General features: G+C 44.9%; 1 protein-coding gene and 1 long non-coding RNA gene across 2 annotated transcripts; one reads left to right on the top strand and one right to left on the bottom strand.

The window, feature by feature from the left end:
• Positions 1-460: 460 nt before the first annotated feature.
• cep290 (centrosomal protein 290) lies at positions 461-15,826 on the top strand. Its single transcript, XM_049722690.2, has 49 exons — positions 461-585; positions 2,487-2,564; positions 2,647-2,704; positions 2,769-2,815; positions 3,284-3,433; positions 3,500-3,553; positions 3,703-3,723; positions 3,876-4,022; positions 4,083-4,265; positions 4,328-4,417; positions 4,629-4,751; positions 4,827-4,950; positions 5,299-5,462; positions 5,603-5,765; positions 5,875-5,975; positions 6,102-6,168; positions 6,360-6,442; positions 6,515-6,590; positions 6,661-6,782; positions 6,930-7,079; positions 7,165-7,320; positions 7,395-7,510; positions 7,587-7,689; positions 7,972-8,202; positions 8,332-8,505; positions 8,574-8,876; positions 8,953-9,104; positions 9,184-9,295; positions 9,447-9,902; positions 10,007-10,171; positions 10,230-10,325; positions 10,416-10,550; positions 10,629-10,883; positions 10,941-11,048; positions 11,131-11,330; positions 11,398-11,611; positions 11,681-11,818; positions 11,892-12,104; positions 12,182-12,298; positions 12,393-12,535; positions 12,780-12,935; positions 13,214-13,328; positions 13,471-14,067; positions 14,249-14,377; positions 14,444-14,527; positions 14,606-14,752; positions 14,815-14,934; positions 15,064-15,233; positions 15,302-15,826. Exons 1-49 carry the CDS (start codon positions 472-474, stop codon positions 15,582-15,584), a joined length of 7,503 nt encoding a protein of 2,500 aa, XP_049578647.1. The 5' UTR covers positions 461-471; the 3' UTR covers positions 15,585-15,826.
• Positions 3,242-16,435, bottom strand: LOC125970438 (uncharacterized). Its single transcript, XR_007482096.2, has 3 exons — positions 16,301-16,435; positions 15,950-16,005; positions 3,242-3,361 (listed from the first exon to the last, which is right to left on the bottom strand). It is a non-coding gene; the product is annotated as an uncharacterized lncRNA (long non-coding RNA).
• Positions 16,436-16,679: the final 244 nt, after the last annotated feature.

Raw genomic sequence — 16,679 nt, 5'->3', positions numbered from 1 at the left:
AATTATGTGTAACCCTATTTATACTTTTAAATTAATTGATATTATAAAAATAAAATAAAACTAAGAATACACCGCAGTATCAACACCTTTTACACTCCGAACCATTAGGGGCGGTATAGAGCGTTGTGCATAAAAAGAAAAAAGTGCCGAAATAGAAATTCAACAACAAATATAAACGCTATAACCACGTTATATATCATTTTTGAATTAAATGAAGTATGGATTTTTTTAAGCTATAACGAGCTCACTGGGACGTTATACTGCTGGACAACGGAGAGGTAAATGATGTTATTCGTGATGATGCCACACTTATTGTCAACTCCGCAGGTTATATGCAGCTAAAGATAGTTGGTGCTTGTTTAGAGAAATACTTGTCAACATTTTGTGATGATATCAGCTTAGTTGTACTTTTTTTTAAGTGATGTTTTTGCTTTTGTTTTCTGACGGTCATCAGCTGTGTGTGGCATCGCCATGGCTGAAACGATTGTTGCATTCGAGTGGGATGCGATGAGGAAGATCGAGCTGCAGAACCTCCACGAATGTGACAAAGATGAATTGGACGATCTTGTAACGCGGGTCACCTCGGTAACTATCAACACGAATACATAGTGAGCCCAAAATAAATGTGCATTATTATTTTTTTGTGCATTTGATTGCTTTTTTTGTATGGCGTCTTTTCTTTCTTCCTCTCCATCCTTTCAACTGTTCTTGCATCATTCCTTCCTTCCTTTTCTGTCTTTTGATATCATGGCATGGTACTTCATCCCTCCTTTTTTCTACTTAAATGTTTATTAACTTTATTGTATTTTCTGGCTTTCGTTCTCCACAACCTTCTTTTTATTGACAGCTTTTCTTAAAATTACTTTTCTGCCTTTGTCTTGCACTTGTACAATACTGCTTTCGAATCTTGACTTAAATTGTTTGCTATTTTTCAGCTATATTTTAAAATTGTATACATTTACTCCCCCCCACCCTCACCATATATGCAGTACAAAATAAAATGTATCACTGAAACACCTGCTCTTGATGTTATTCCACTGTGGCTATTTGTTATTTCACATGACGACCGCCCATGTATACAGAATGTCTGCACTGTAGTAAATCACATGAACATGACACAAAGAGTCAGTTTTCCCACATGCTAAATGTGTCTACGACGGTACGTAAAACAAGTTCGTCTTGATTGATGCCGTTAAGAAGCTTCTTCGGCTCGGTTCAGTGAGCATCAAAGGTTCCAGTTTTATTGGTCTTTTTCCTTTTTAACACAAAAATTCCAAAAAGTAGCAGGACCTCACGCGTTGAGAGTGTGATTGAACAACTTTGCAAAATATTCCAACGTCACACAAAAATTCAGCGTATGGCGTGAGGGCTCATCCCGGGTTAACTGCTATGCTTTGCTATTGAAACAAATAATCCAAAAGGCAGACCAGTTCTGGGGGAGCAAAACACGTTGAGAATTTTACCGCAAGATGGAAAATTGTCAGACCCCAGCATATGGTGATAATTTTCTTATAAAAGCTTTCATTGGCTTTTTCTGTTGGCATTACAAGCACTCACAGGATGAGATTTTGCTAGAAGGTCTCGGTGCCTCTTGATTTTATTGCAATGAGGAATGTGTTAACCCCCCTGTTTAAACTATTGTGGCGTTGCCTGGATGATTCAAAGTTTTTACGATGGCCCCGGTATGACAATGCAATTGATTATTTCTTTTTATTAGGGGTGTACTTTTTAATCCAGTGATTACAGATGAAAGCAGACTTATCTTTCTGTTGAATCAAAATAAACATCTGCTTTGACTTTGGAAAACAATGGTCAAAGATTTTGCCTATTTTCTGACACGCTATGGACCAAACCGTAAGTTGTAGTAATCAGCGTATCATTCAATTTCAGCAAAAAACGTATTATCCAAATTGGGCCCCTTTCTTTCAATGATGCCACGTAGCATCAAACATACGGAAAAACCAAAATGGGCGCTTGCTTGTTTATTCGCTCACGCAGCGAGCGATGCCACAGCATCAAACACACTAACGACCCCAAAACTTTACGAGTCGACAATAAATCGTGTGGTGTGGCTCGTAAACACCCGTCAACGATCATTTCGAGGAAAAGTCGTGATTGAAGCAATTCGTTATTTGGCAAATGTGCGGTCAAAAGGACCCTCTGAGCGTTTCTTGTTTGTCATCGGAATATTTACTGTCATTTTCTCGCACGCTTTTTTACAACCCGTTGCCCTGCTGTGAGACACAATAGCAAAATTGGCTGAGAAAATTTAGAAAACAAACTGAGCTGTCAAATTTGAAGTCACAATTACCATTGAAAATTAAAGCTGACGTGGAATTCAAGTTAACTGCTGTCCAATAAATGAAACGTATTACAGTGACGCCTCCCCCGAGTTGCCGTTTGATGTGAACTCCGTACGTGAAAGGTGCGATTTTTATTCCTTATTTGGTGCCGTTCTTCTGAGGTGTGTCTGATTTATGTTGCAGACTGAAGAATGGCGGCTGGAGCATCAAGCTCAGCAAGATGTCGTCCACGTACTTCGAGTGTTCCAGTCTCTGCTCAAGGTCTACTCTCGTTCCGCACCGTCAACATCTACGCTATTTTAACAAAACATCCAAATGCCATTTTGTTCTCCTCTCGCTTCAGATGAAACATCACGAAGCGTCTCTCGCCGAGCAGTTGATAGAAGAACAAGAGAAAAATGGTCGGTACTGATATTTGTTTGAATAAAGACTGCTTACTTTTTAACAATAACGTCTGCTGTGTAGAAAATAAACTTCAAGCCAAGATGTTGCGACTGGAGGACGAACTCAAGGTAAGGCTTAGTGTATTACAAAAATGTAAAATTAAATTCTTGTCTATTGATATATTAAAAATGTATCAAGTAATTGCATATATCACAAATGTTATTATCAATCCAGGATTTTTTTTTTTTTTTATTGTTCTAAGATGAAAAACAATGACATCAGAAGGGGCGATGCTGTCCTCGCCAATGTTTTGGAAACAGAGCTACTTGTTGGCTACTGATTAATGCAAGTGGTTTGCGCTGTGATTGGCTGAGCACCTTAAGAGGATTACGGCTAATTCCGAGCATGGCGGCAGACTGGCTGCCATGCTCCTTTGGATTGCGTCTTCCCTTTTCTGTCTGAATTTTTGTACACGATCCAACTCGAGAACCCGTTAGTATTGCAAAGAAGGTAATCTTGGTAATCAGTGTCTACCACATATGACCTAATATTACCTCTTTTTTTTTTTCTTTCTCCCTCGGTGTGATTGGTCTCAGCACGCCAAGAGCGGCGATGGCGGTGGCGGGACAGACAGTCGCTTCTTGAGGAATGAAATCCGTCAGCTGGAGACGCAACTGGAACAGAAGGAAAAGGAAGTGAGCCACTTGAGGAGGGAGATGGGAGGAAGCAAGAAGACGATCGAGGAGGTGAGAGCGTCACGTCGGCGTGACCGCTCGACAACATTTTCAACAGATGTGCGGTTGCTCTCCTAGTTGGTCCAGCGAGCGGAAGCGGCCGAGGACGAGGTGAAGACGTTGAAAAGAGAAGTACGTAGCCGCCACGTAAATAACTAAGCTCCCCCCCCCCACGCCTCTCCACCTTCATCTTCTCCATCCAAACAAATCTTTCATTTTGTCATCCATATTTTTTTTCCTTACATCTTTTCCACTGTTCTCTCTGATCTTCTTTGCCAAAGATAAAAAAGCTCAAGAAGAAGGTAAGACTCGTAGGTTGTGCAGTCAAATTAGATTTACAGACTCCGATTCCATCGCCAACCCTTCGTCGTTAGCTTGGTCCGAACGCAAAATGTTTTATAAATATGAGCAAAACGTCTTCTGCATCAAAGTATCGAAATCTCTCCTGGGTCAGAACACGCAGCTCCAGCGAGATGTGGACTTTTACCAAGGAGAGTTGGAGCATAAGGAGACGGCTGCGTCCAAAGAGGAGAATGCCGAAACTCAGAGGAAGCTCAGCTCAGCCAACCGCCAGCTCTCCCAGTGCCTGGATGATCTTCAGGTACGTCGCTTACCTTCTCTATTAGACCATCTCCACAGATCTGGTTTGACTTCCATTTAGCAAGCAGAAGATGAGATCTCACGGCTGAAGGAGGACAACCTCCACATGCAGAAATGTGTGATGGAGTCAGCCAAGGAGATGGAGAAGATGAGCGACGAGTACAACCAGATCAAGATGGCCGTGCATCAGTGCGACTCCTTGACCGACCAGCTGAGGAAAGAGAGAGATCGTGCCGAGCTGCAGGTAAACAGCCTCCTCCGTGACCACTCGCGTCTTCATGTTCCTGACGTGTTCTTCGTGTGCAGGTCAGAGAGCTGACGCAGAAGATTAACTCCATGACGGAAGAGGACGACCCCATTATTGCAGCAGTGGACGCCAAAGTGGATCAATGGAAGGTCGGCGACTCGACGAACTTTTTGGCATTTTTTTCCACCCGGCAGCTGGTAGAAATTTCAGAGTAGTTTGAGAAGACACGCAATGTGCAATCTTGATTTGTCAAGAACAAGAACTTTTTTTGATAAAAAAATATGACATTTGAGACTCGACTGCTTTCAAGCTGGTAGGCAGATGTTCGCCCACGTTTACGACGTGTTCGTGACTTGACAGAAAGTGCTGTCTGAAAAGGATGAGGAGATCTCAGTGTATCAGCAGATGATCCGTGACCTTCAGCACAAATTGCGTGTGGCCCAGTTGGACTTGGACAGGAGCAACATTGTCGCCTTGCAGCAGGTCTGCTCCACTTTGATGTCTCCTAAACATGTTTGCCACTACTGACCGAAACGAGTGTTGGGGCAAACTCTGCAGGCCGTGGAGGAGCGAGATGATCAGTTAAAGATTCTGAGAGAGCAAGTGGAGCAGTTTACAGGCGAAATGGAGAAGCAGACGCTCCTCATGGAAGGACTCAAGGTGCCCAAACAGGAAAGTGGAGGTAACAAAAACATTTAAATAGTGTAATTGAAAAATTGCTTTGACACAAGGTCTTTGCATTCCCAAATAAAGTTCTGAGGTTTTTTTTTTTTAATACTTTTTGTGTTCTAAACAAACCACTTAGAATAATTTGGGTTTCTTTATCAAAATAATTCCAATATGTTCCCGCTCCCCAAAGTACTCTAATTGCGATGTTGTTTAGTCCAAAACAAAAAACATATGCGAATCCAAAACAAAAATCAAAAACATCTGAATGTGTCACCTGATAAAAAAATAAAATAAAAAAATGTTGAGCAAAAGAAATCCTGCTGCTTTGAAGCTCTAAAAAAAAAATGGATTTGTGTTTAAGCGCTGGTCCAGCAGAGAAAGATGGAGGAGCTCGCGTCCAGGCGGGACGCTGTCGAGATGAGAGCGGCGGAAGCGGAGGAGGCTTTAAAACGAGCCGAAGCTCACGCCGAGGAAAAAGACCGAGAGCTCATCGAGGCCACCAAGCGCCTGAGCGAGTACGAACGTGTAAGCGACTGACAGCACACACGAGTCATTCATGTCATCCCGTCGTTCTCACTCTGTGTCCAATCGTTTCCGAGCTTCTGCGAAAAAGCTCCGGACGCTAGACGTTGCATAATGAAGACTCTTTTTTTCCCATGTTCCAGGGCATTTATGGCCTGCGGGAAGCCATCGGTGAGCTCAAGGAGTGCAAGAGTCAAATTCAAAAGAGAGATTTGGAGTTAGAATCCATGACCAAAGACCTCAACCAAGCGTACATGATGATCGATCAGATCTCCGAGGAAAATGAGGACTTTCGAGAAAGACTGGGTGATGTTTTTCCTCGTGGCATTACGACAACAACTGGAGCACAACAACAACTAAGAAAAGTTTTGTACAAGAGACAATTTGTCTGATTCTTATTTATTTTTTTGTAAAGGCTATCAACCCAAACAGGAAGTGGACCTTGGCGAGTTCAGAAGAGCCCGAGACCTCAAACAACGGCAATACAAAGCCGAAAACCAAATACTGGCTAAAGAGGTAAACGCAAAGTACTGCTTTGTGATTAATAAATTAGGACGGGCATTGCAAATTAATGCCATTAATTGTTTAAACCCAACTCCAAAGTTTTTATCGGATATTTTTTGGACCTGACTTCCCGTTCAGATTGAACGTCTTGAAGAGGAACGACTGGAGATGAAGAAACAAGTCCGACTTCTGGCCAAAGAGAAAGGTGACTTCAAATATCACACATTTTAACTCTGTTGCATCATCAAATAAATCAGTAGCCATTTTGTTTCCAAAGGAGCCATTTTGAGGTCATTTCCAAAAGGTGTTTTAGAAAGGAACTGATCCTGGGTTTTGATCTGACCAAAGTATCAGTGCTTTGTATAATTTTGTCTTCACCCGAATTTGTGTCCACAGGGCTGCCACCGTCCATCTTGGCGGATGTCTCACACAGCACAAGGAGGCCGACAACTCGCACAGATGAAGAGCTACGAGCCAAGGTCAGCTCCAGGGAGACCGCAGCACGTTTTGCGAAAGACATTTTAAATCATTTACGACGATATTGTTTACAGAATGAGCATCTGGAAGAAGAAGTGAAAATGCAGAAGGGACAGATGGAGCTCCACAAGACGCAGTTTCAGCTCAAGTGTAATCAGAATCGTTTTCAACTCACCTTCCGCTTGGTCTTTGCGTTTGACTACTTTGTTTCTTCTCAAAGTGGAGCAGCTCTCCAAGGAGAAACGAGATGTGGAGGCTGCACTCAAGGACGTCCTCCAGGCTTTGAAGGCCAAGGAGACCAGTCCATCTGACGCAGACTCCGGTATTTCCGGTCTGATGGATGTGAGTAATCTCCCCGACGATCTTTTAACCTTGACAGTCAACCCGTTCCTGTCTTCTGTGGGCTGTTCCCATGGCGGCCATCAAACAAACTTCCTGAACCTCAGATTTCCAGGTTGCTCAACAGGATTTTCATTTTCCTGCATCCAGACGGAGGTCATGGGGAAGCACCTGACGTCAGACCTCAAGTCTCAAATCCACCAGCTAGTGGGCAGAAACGAGGAGCTCCGTCGGGAGCTTAAGTCCACCCGCGAGGAAGCGACTAGCAGTGTCGCACAACTCGCCACAGCTAAAGAGAAGGTACGGAGGCAGGAAGCCGCCGCCATCTTGATTTGAGTACAAAGCAACTTGGCTTGTTTTGACTTTATATGGCGTGTGGTGTCAGATGAGCCACCTGGAGGCCAAGCTGGAGCACCTGAGGAAGTCGGGCGGCGCTTTCGGTGGCGCCATCTTCCAGCCATTGACCATCCCTGAAGGCCTGGAAGCCAGCAGCACAGAGGTCATCAACTCCTTGAATGAATACATCGTTCGACTGCTTCAGGTATGTGAATGTGCGATTCAATGAATACAAAGCATTAGTTCATATTTTCTTTTTCGTTAATTGATGTCAACTAGGAAGTCCAGAACCAGGAGAAGACGCGGGACAAGCTGACGACGACACTGGAGGAATACAAAGAGAAGTTTGCCATTATTAGCCACCAGCAAGGGCTTCTGTATGAGGAGTACCTCAGGTTTGGAGGATTCTTGCGTAATGCACTGAGGTGGTCGAAGGCTGACATTTTGTAGAAATCGCTGATTTTTCTCCAGTGAGAAGTCGCAATGGGACAAGGAGAAAGAAGCTTTGACGAGCACCAGAAGCAAACTTGAAGAGAAACAGCAGTTGGAGGATGTTAAACTCCAGCAGTTCAGTGTAAGCGAGATGACCTTCCCCCGCCTCGTGTACTGCCGCAGCAGGGCTGGAAATAAAGACCAGGCTTTTTTTTTTTTTTTTGGTGTTCTTTTGCCTTTCACGTGTAATTAAGCCAAGGAGGTTATTAACCTCTAACCCAGCATGTGAACAATTTTACACAGACATAACATCCCAGAGTCAAGATGGTTGGATGACTTTTACTGCTAGTATCTGCTGTGATGTCTCAAATTGTTGTCAGTAAAAAAAAAAACTATTAACATTTCACTTGACTCCTACTACTAGGACCTACTGGAAGCCCTTGAGAAGGACCCAGAGGAAATCAAGCGGCATCTGAGCGAAGCGTTGCGCAAGTTGACCGTTGCCAAAGTCAATGAGAAGAAGCTGACTCGACGCTGCACCACACTGATGGAGCAAGAGCAGCATCTGCGTAAGGAAAATGGCCGACTGAGGGACGCCGATGTTCAGATGCAGACGGCCGTCACGCAGAGGATGGGCGACTTGCTCAGATACAAGGCAAGCGATTGTCTCATTTGGAGCAGATCTTTATCCACTTTCTTCTTCTATCTTTAGACTTTTTATATGCCAAAAAAAACCCTGGCTGTCCTTTTTTACAGTAGCCATTTTTGTTTCACCCCAAAAAAGGAAATTGCAGCGTACAGGGTGGCAGCGTTACAGAAGGCCTTGGACGACAGCGTGCCGGCGTCGGAGCTGGAGAAGGCCAACAGGCAGTACACGGAGCTCACCGTCAAATACAGAGACGTGCTACAAAGAGACGGACTGCTGGTCAAGAGGACCACAAACTTGGAAAATCTGGAGGTGTGTTACGAGAGGGGTTCCACTCGTGGAACACAAGATCCCTGAGATTGTTCTTATTGTCCCTTCAGAGTGAGAATGCATCTCTAAGAGGACACGTGGCTACCATTAGCAAGGAGCTGGAGATCACCAAGGAGAAGTTACACACGCTGGAGCACGCGTGGGAGAATGCGAAGCTGGAAATAAGCCAGGGCGATGCGGAGAAAGGCCCAGACGAGGGGGCGTCGGTCGCCCGGCGGATGGCCACGCTGGAGATGAAGGAGCTCAACGAGCGTCAAAGGGCGGAGCACGCCAACGCCATGTATGAACAAATGAGGAGCTCACTCGGCAAAGTGGAGGAGCGCAACAGTGAGCTGGAGGCCAAGTTTGCTGAGGTAGGGCACGTTTTCTGGGGATAAGTTTCACATTTTGCTATTGAATCGTTTGAATTCGCTACGTTCCCGTCCTCAGCTGACCAAAATGAACGTGGAGGCACAGCACCTGGAGCGAGAGCTGAGGGACGAACTGGCTGACTGCGTGACGAAAGCGGCCAGTGACGCCGACCGGGCGAGGATCGCACAGCTGGAGGCCACCGAGGCACAACTGCGCTCCGAGCTTTCAAAGTGGGCAAAAAAAATATATAATTTTTTTTTAATGACATCATTGTGACAGCCTTATGTATTTTTTAATCACGATTGATAGACTTCGGGAGGTTTCCGACATTGCCATGAAACAGGCGTCAACCTTCCAGGCCAGACAACATTCTAAAGATAAGGAGGTGGAATCTTTGAGGAAACAAATCTTAGACTACCAGGTAATCACCCGCCGCCTTACTTACACTAGCTTCTATAACCACAGTTTTTATGGAACACGGGTGTTTAAACTCGGTTCTTGAACGTCCAAAAAATCCAAACGCGGAATGAAGTCCAAAACATACCCTGTCCAATCTCTTAATTTCTCATCAGTCTCAATCGGACGAGAAAGCCCTGGTTGCCAAGCTCCACCAGCACGTCGTGGCTCTGCAACTCAGCGAGGCGGATTCCTTGGCTAAGTTGTCCGCTTCCGCCGCCCACGTCCGACATTTGGAGGCGCTCTTGCGGCGCACCGAGCAGCGTCTGGATGTCAGCGAGCGGACGCTGTTCCAGGCCCGGCAAGAGGCTGGCAACCGGTGCCGGCGCCTGCGGCAGACGGTGCAGTCCCTGCGCCGGCAGTTTGCTGGCGCGCTGCCGCTGCAGCAGCAGGAGAAGTTCTCGTCCACCCTTGTGGGCCTCCAGGAGGAGAAGGCAAAGGCGTACCAGGAAAGGAGGGAGGCGGAGGAGGAGCGCAGGAGGGTGGAGGGCCGGGCGCAAGAGATGGAGTTGAGGCTTCGAGGCCTAGAGGACCTCTGCGCCACGTTGAAGGATGCCAAAGGGGCCCAGAAGGTTAGTTGTCCTTACGAGTCAGTGTGAAAAGAAACCAGTACCCAGAAGAAAAAAAAACTCCCAGGAGTCAAAGGTTACTTTTGTTTGCTGATATTACAATACAGGTACGCGAGTGGCACAAGAAGATGGAAGAAGCCCATTTGCAGGAGCTGAGGAAGAGCAGGGAGGTGACAATGCAGAAAGAAGAGATCCGCTACCTGAAGAATCTACTTGAGGAGCAGGAGAGAATCATCCACTCACTGGGCGAGGAGATTGTGCAGCAAAATATGGTGAGCATGAAAGTCAAAAAGCCTGTGTCACTTTGGTTCCTAATTTATTTTGGTGAAGATTCAAGAAGAGCGCCAGCTTGCGTGGGACCAGCGCGAGTTGGAATTGGAGCGTCAGTTGGATCAGCACGAGGACTTACACCGAGGCACGGAAAAGGTTCATTTGGAAGCACTTTTCAATTTGATCAATTCGGATTTGTCAAGGGAGATTGAAAATCAAAAATATTGAGAGATTCTGTGATTTCAGGCAATCGATGCCCCCAGCTACCTCCCGGATACAAATCTACCTCTCGCTCAACAACTTGAGTCTGCCTTGAGAAAAATCAGCGAGCAAGTCGACGTCATCTCCAACACGCAGGCCGCAGGAAAACGTTTGGAGGAGGTATCATCCATCTCCTTCCATTTTGTGTCATTTTTCAATCATGCATGAGATGATACGGATGATTTCGGTCCAACGTAGAAACTGAAAGAGAAGGATGAAGCCTTGAGGAAGTCCGAACAAAACGTGGCGTCCAGGGACAAAGTCATAAACGAGCTGCGTCTCCGCCTCCCGTCCGTCGTCGCCAGTGGCGGCCGTTTACTGGCCGACTCTTCTGAACGTGACGGAGAAGCTCTCAAGCTGGTGCACAAAACTATCAAAGATCTCCAAGGGCGACTGGACAAGAAAGACGATGTGCTCAAGAAGTACCAGAACCAGCTGACGCAAGCTGTGAAGGTATGGTGAGACAAACCTGTTGCGGTTCAGTTCTTCTGACCGAGGTATTCATCTCAGGATCAAGAGGAGCTGATCAAGAGGCACGACGAAGAGCTGAGGATGCTTTATCAGAAGCTGGATTCCAATAATGACACCACCCTGGAGCGTCTCAAAAAGCAGGCAGCGGTACAATGAACACACTATTTGCTGAGCTTAAATATTTAAAAACAAATCACAAAAATGTACCTTCTGCCGTCCTACCTGGCAGGAAATGATGAAAAAGCCTAGCATCACTGTGCCGACCTCCAAACATTTGGATCGGATGGCCGAGTTGGAGCAGACTGTGGTCGAACAGGATATGACGCTCGTATCCGTTACCAATAAGCTAAAGATGGTTGCCGTGGAATTGGAGCAAGTCAAGTTGGCCATGGATACGCAGGCAAAGAAACACACTGACGAGATGTCCAGGTTAGGAGAGATTTCCTGAGATGACCAAAAAAAAAAAGATCTTGTTAACATTGTGGATTTTGCACAGGTTGAAGGAGTCTCATGCCGTAGAGGTGGAAGACCTGACCATGGAGACCAAAGACCAAAGGGGAGAAATAACAGAACTGAAGAAGGTGATTGACTCCCTCCAGAAAGAACTGGAGATCCAAAAGGAGGCCAACAATCTGTCCCCAAGCAACACCCTAAAGAACTTGGTGGAACGCCTAAGACTGCAGCTGGTCCACAAAGAGAAACAAATCAAGGTTTGTCAAGGATGTTTCTTTGATTTATTTGCATCGCAAGCTTGTTCTCATGACGATTTATTTCCTCAGGCTCTCAGCAAGGTTCTCTTAGAACTGCGGACCCAGATGACGTCTGCCGCCGAACAACAAGTCTTGGCCAACGCCGCTCAGACCGAGGAGAGGCTCAACGTACAGAAGCTAGTCGACAAGCACACTAAAGATCTGAAGGTAGGCTCCACATATCAAATGATGTTGCCCGTGATTGGTTGGATAAAACCATCTCGTACTCCCCTCCACAAAGGCTCAGGTGCAAGAACTCAGCAATGAGCTCCAAGTGGCCAGGGACTCAGCGAAAAGAAATGAGAACACCCTCAAAAAGGAGATGGACAATCTCAACCAAGAGCTCCAGAAGAGCCTAAATCGTCACAAGACCCTTCAAGTCAAGAAGGAGGAAGCCGAGCAGGAAATCCAGGAGCTCCGAAAACAAGTCAAAAGACTCAGCAGCTGCATTCAGGTTAGAAAAAAAAAAAATATTTGAGGATAAAAACACATCTGCAATTTTATCCCATGAATAAATAATTTCCAATATAGAATCAAGCCATGCTCGATGGTAAGGGGCCAACTGTTGAGAATCTGCAGAAGAAGATCAGAAAGTTGGAGTCGGACTTGGAGAAGAGCGCTGAAACCAAAAGAGTCATTCAGGGAAAGGTCTGTAAAACCTTCAACCGTTATATATCTGTACATCATGTGTAATGTTTCATTCGCGCCAAGCTAAAAGCTATTTTACGTGTGTATTTGACAGAGCAAAGAGGAAATATTGCTGTGGGAGGAAGGGAAGAAGTGGCAGTCCAAGCTGGAGAAGATGAAGAATGCACTGAAGGACAAGGAACAAGAAAACGACTCCCTGTCCAAACAACTCGGCACTATCAAAGATCTTTACGGCAGGTACGGTGTCAAAAATACGGATGATCAACATTGTCATGATTCCAGACAAATTCATGCCAAAGTTTTTCTTTACAACCCTCCTGACTGAACTATCCACCAAATGAATTTACAGACTCATGCCTGAGTTGCGGTTTCCAGGTCCTACGAGTACAACAACTGGTCCTACCAAACTTGGAGGTTCAGTTCCAGAAGTCATTACTGATGACCATTACTTCCATTTTGTTTTTTTATGACGCTGAACCAGACTAGAGCGTGAGAGGAACGTACTGCAGAGGAAAACAAAAGCTAGAGGTGTGACGGCAGACCAGGTGGCGGGAGCAAGACGAGATGAACTGGACAAAGACCTCGAGGAGCTGAGGAAAAAGAATGCGGAGTTGGAGACTCAGTTGATCGCCATAAAGTATGTATCCTGTTTTTTGAAGTTGACTCTCTCGAACTGGTTGACATCTTATCTCTGGCCGGTGGCTGCACTCAAGTTGATCCAACTCAAGTTCTTCCCTCTCCTTTATCACTTCAGGTGCGCCCGAGGAATCTGCCCTCGGCGCCCTTTTCTTCGTCATCGACCTCCTTTCCATAATTTAACTCTTTGTGCAGTTTAAGAAAGTTCACAAATGACTGTTGCTGACATTTTGGCCCTCAACGCAAAAGTGATGTTTGTATTTCGGGTGAACCTTCTAGGCAGCAACAGGCTCTAAGCCGTGACGCCGCTGTGGAGGATCTGACTCGGAGGAACTGCCACCTTGAGGAAAGACTTCGAGCCGTAGAGAAGCAGACATCTCCCTCGAGACAGCCTGTGAGTGTTTCTGTGGAAACTCATAACGGATTTGTAAATATTCTTACACGGGACCTCTTCACATACATCCTCTTCTGTTTATAATTTAGCCCTGCTGTCTGTCCTTGTTTTCATCCATTTTTTTTTTCTTGACTGATGTCAGTCGGTTTCGTTGCATGCAAAGGGGAAAAATCTGGAAGCTTTCAAAGGGATGACTTTTGACATTGGGTCGTCCGAAGCGACTGCGGCACACCGTCCGGATGAACCGTGCCGCTGCTCCGTGGACGTCAACGCAAACAGCCCGGAACGGTCCGAAACCGACACCGAAGAAAAGAGCCCTAACCCCGAGGTGCCCGATAACCAGACGGCGGAAAAAAACGACATAGAGGGTGAAGATGAGATGGAAACAAAGGAAAGCGAAGGGAAATCTGAGGCCGTACCAGATGGTTCGGAAATTGCGGAGCCTGGATCAGGAGGATGTGAATCATTGTCTTTGTCTGCTGAAGAAGTTGAAACAAAAGATGACATTAATAAAGATGATGAATTAACAAGTCAACATAGTGATAAGGATGCGGGGAAATCAGATGCGGAAAAGCCTGAGGGGACAGAACAAGATGAAGTGTCTACAAGGGAGGCGACGGCAGATATTCCAGATGTGACCAAATGTGAGAAACAAAGCCAAAGCCTAGACAGCGCTATCGGGAAACAAATGGATGATGGTGTGCAAAAGTCAGAAAGCAGGTCGCAAATATATCCAAAGGTACTGCAGGGCCTTCTGTCGACTTTTAGCACCGCCGTAGTTTGATAGTTTTCCTGAAGACTTGTGAGTGTTCCCCCCTTTTGAGTTTTTTATTCCATAGTGGTGTGTTGAGGTAAAAAGTCCATGTGTACCTTTCTAAATTTGAGTCTTCAATGTTTCTTACATCTTTGCCTTTCTCTAGTTGTCATCAATCGACGCAGAGATGCCAAGAGACACGGACCTCCAGAAGGAAAACCTCAAACTGGCGTCGGAGAATCTGGAACTGCGTCTCCAACTGGCACAGGCCAACATCGACCTGCCGAGGCTGAAGGTAAACATTGTGGCTGAGAAGTCACAATTTGTCTGTAGAATCCAGACAAGTGATTTGTTTTTCTAGAGTAAAGTTGCCGACCAGGAGGAGATGTTCAGCGCGTTGAAAAAGGAACGTGCCGATTTGCAGAGGAGGCTGACCAATGCCAAAGTATGATCCCGCAAACATGACCAGACTTTTCCTTTCTATAGAACCTGACTTTTTTTTTTTTTATGGGAACCTCTACAGGTTGGCTACAGCGGGAAAACTGTGCCTGAACTCGAAAAAACGATCCACTTGATGAAGAAGGTGGTGGAGAGGTTACAAAAGGAAAATGAGACGCTAAAGAGAACCTGTCAGGACAAGGCGTTGGAGCAAGAACACAAAAATCTACAGGTTGTCGTCCACGTGACGCACGATTTCACCAAAGCGGGTGCTAACAGTTTTTTACTTTCAAGGCCCAGTACGACCAAGTGAGGAGTCAACATGAAGCAGAGATTCGCAAAATGGAATCGAGATGCAGAGGACTGGAGAAAATAGTCATGGAGAATGACCGTCTCCGAAAGCAAGTCAAAAGGGTAAGGGTAAATTTACTCATGACTAACTTCAGCTATTTAAAGATAAGTTGCATGATTTTTGTATGTTAGCGAGGAGCTAAGTTTAGAAGATCATGTAGAAGATCACTTAAAGGTTACATGTGGCAGCAGGAAGCCGAGGCGACAGAGAAGCTGCGAGTGTCCAAGACCAACGTGGAGTTAAGCTGTGAAAAGCTGGAGCTCGAGCTGGAGGAAACCAAGCAGAGACTCCAGGATGCGCTGTCGAAGGCCACCATGAAAGTCACTGACAGCAAAGCCACCAAGGCGTCCGTGGTGACCCGGTAAGAAAACAGACTTTCACTGAAATTGTTTCTTTTAATGGATTATTTTTTTCCTCCTGTTTTTGTAGAATGTTTGAGAACAAGATGAAAGAGTTGGAGAAGGAACTCTCAACGAAAACCTCCAGTCTCGCGGAACTCAAACAGAAGTTGAAGGAGGCGATCCTACGTGAGGAGACGGCGCAGATCCGTATCCAACAGTTAAGGGACGAATCGAGCAAATTGGACGCCGCCTTCTTTGATGAAATTGAGGATTTGAAGTATAATTACAATGTGGAGGTGAAGAAGAACATCATGCTCGAGGCACAGCTGAGGAAAGTGTCGGGTAGCGCCTCTGGAGACATGCTCAGTTGAGATCAAAATTGCTCATGCAGCTTTTAGTAAATAACTTAATGTCTTTGATTTTACTTGAGCGAATATTCAGTGCCTTAAGCATATTAGGACAGTGATATTTTTTAACAGTGGTTGGAAGTCTTACAAATGTTACTTTCATAAGGGCAGCTTCAAATGTAGTATTCTGTATTTTTTTTTATGTTTTACACCTGTACAGTTCTCATGTAGTATTTATATTTACAAATAAAACATTGGCAAGCCGATGAAGCATTTATTTTGATACCATGTCCTAGTGCGCTGTAATTCCTCGTCATGTCGTTTGATATATTTTTTTAAAAAACATAAAATTAAAATAAAAAACGTTCGATCGGACGATGAGTACTTACCGGTGTGCGCATGCGCAATGGGTAGCAGAGCCGCTTGGGTTCACGATGCCGAGTACCTGCATAGATATTTTAACGCAAATTAAACTCATTCCTATCATAACACAAGCCCTTAAAATGCCCAAAACACGAATTTAAAATACTATGGTACACAAATTGCCTTATTTAGGCAAAATAAAGTGACAAACTCGACAAATCCACATACATAGCGTGTTAACCGAGTTGTTAGCTTGACGTGCTAGCTGCCATGTTCATCATTAGAGCGCTTCAGTAACTCAAATCGTTATGTACTACTAAGTTATCTTTTTGTAAATAATAATAAGATGTTGACTGGGCTTAATTATTCTCGCTTACCTCTGAAAAGACGAATAACAACCATACAACACAGGGGACAGAAACAGTCCAACCGAAATCTTCCCCAGTTGGCAAACAGCTGGTTGTAATTGGTGATGACGTCACCATTAGCTTTTTTTTTATTAGCTTTTGCGCCTTGAAGATAATATACAAACGTCATAAAAGCAAATATTTGTACTTATTACGCCATATAAACATCATAAAAGCAAATATTTGTACTTATCTTAATATTTACAGGATGGGTTTAGACAAGGGATGCACATTTGATTACATTTACTCTTTTTTATTTTTTATTTACACAGTAACATTTATTTGATGTATTTAAATGTAATAAATTCTTAAAATGTCCTCCATCAACATTGCAATTACCTAGGTTATC

This window comes from Syngnathus scovelli, chromosome 6, assembly GCF_024217435.2.
Source record: "Syngnathus scovelli strain Florida chromosome 6, RoL_Ssco_1.2, whole genome shotgun sequence".
NCBI classification, from domain to species: domain Eukaryota; kingdom Metazoa; phylum Chordata; class Actinopteri; order Syngnathiformes; family Syngnathidae; genus Syngnathus; species Syngnathus scovelli.
This window is presented reverse-complemented; position numbering and strand designations above follow the sequence as displayed.

What these genes read in the sequence shown, in the direction of transcription:
- cep290 (XM_049722690.2), top strand. Translation starts at nt 472, where the DNA reads ATGGCTGAAACGATTGTTGCATTCGAGTGGGATGCGATGAGGAAGATC. An exon ending in GGACTTTCGAGAAAGACTGG is followed by an intron (nt 5,766 to 5,874) that starts GTGATGTTTTTC and finishes TTTTTTGTAAAG; the next exon opens with GCTATCAACCCAAACAGGAA. An exon ending in TGGAGGCCAAGTTTGCTGAG is followed by an intron (nt 8,877 to 8,952) that starts GTAGGGCACGTT and finishes TCCCGTCCTCAG; the next exon opens with CTGACCAAAATGAACGTGGA.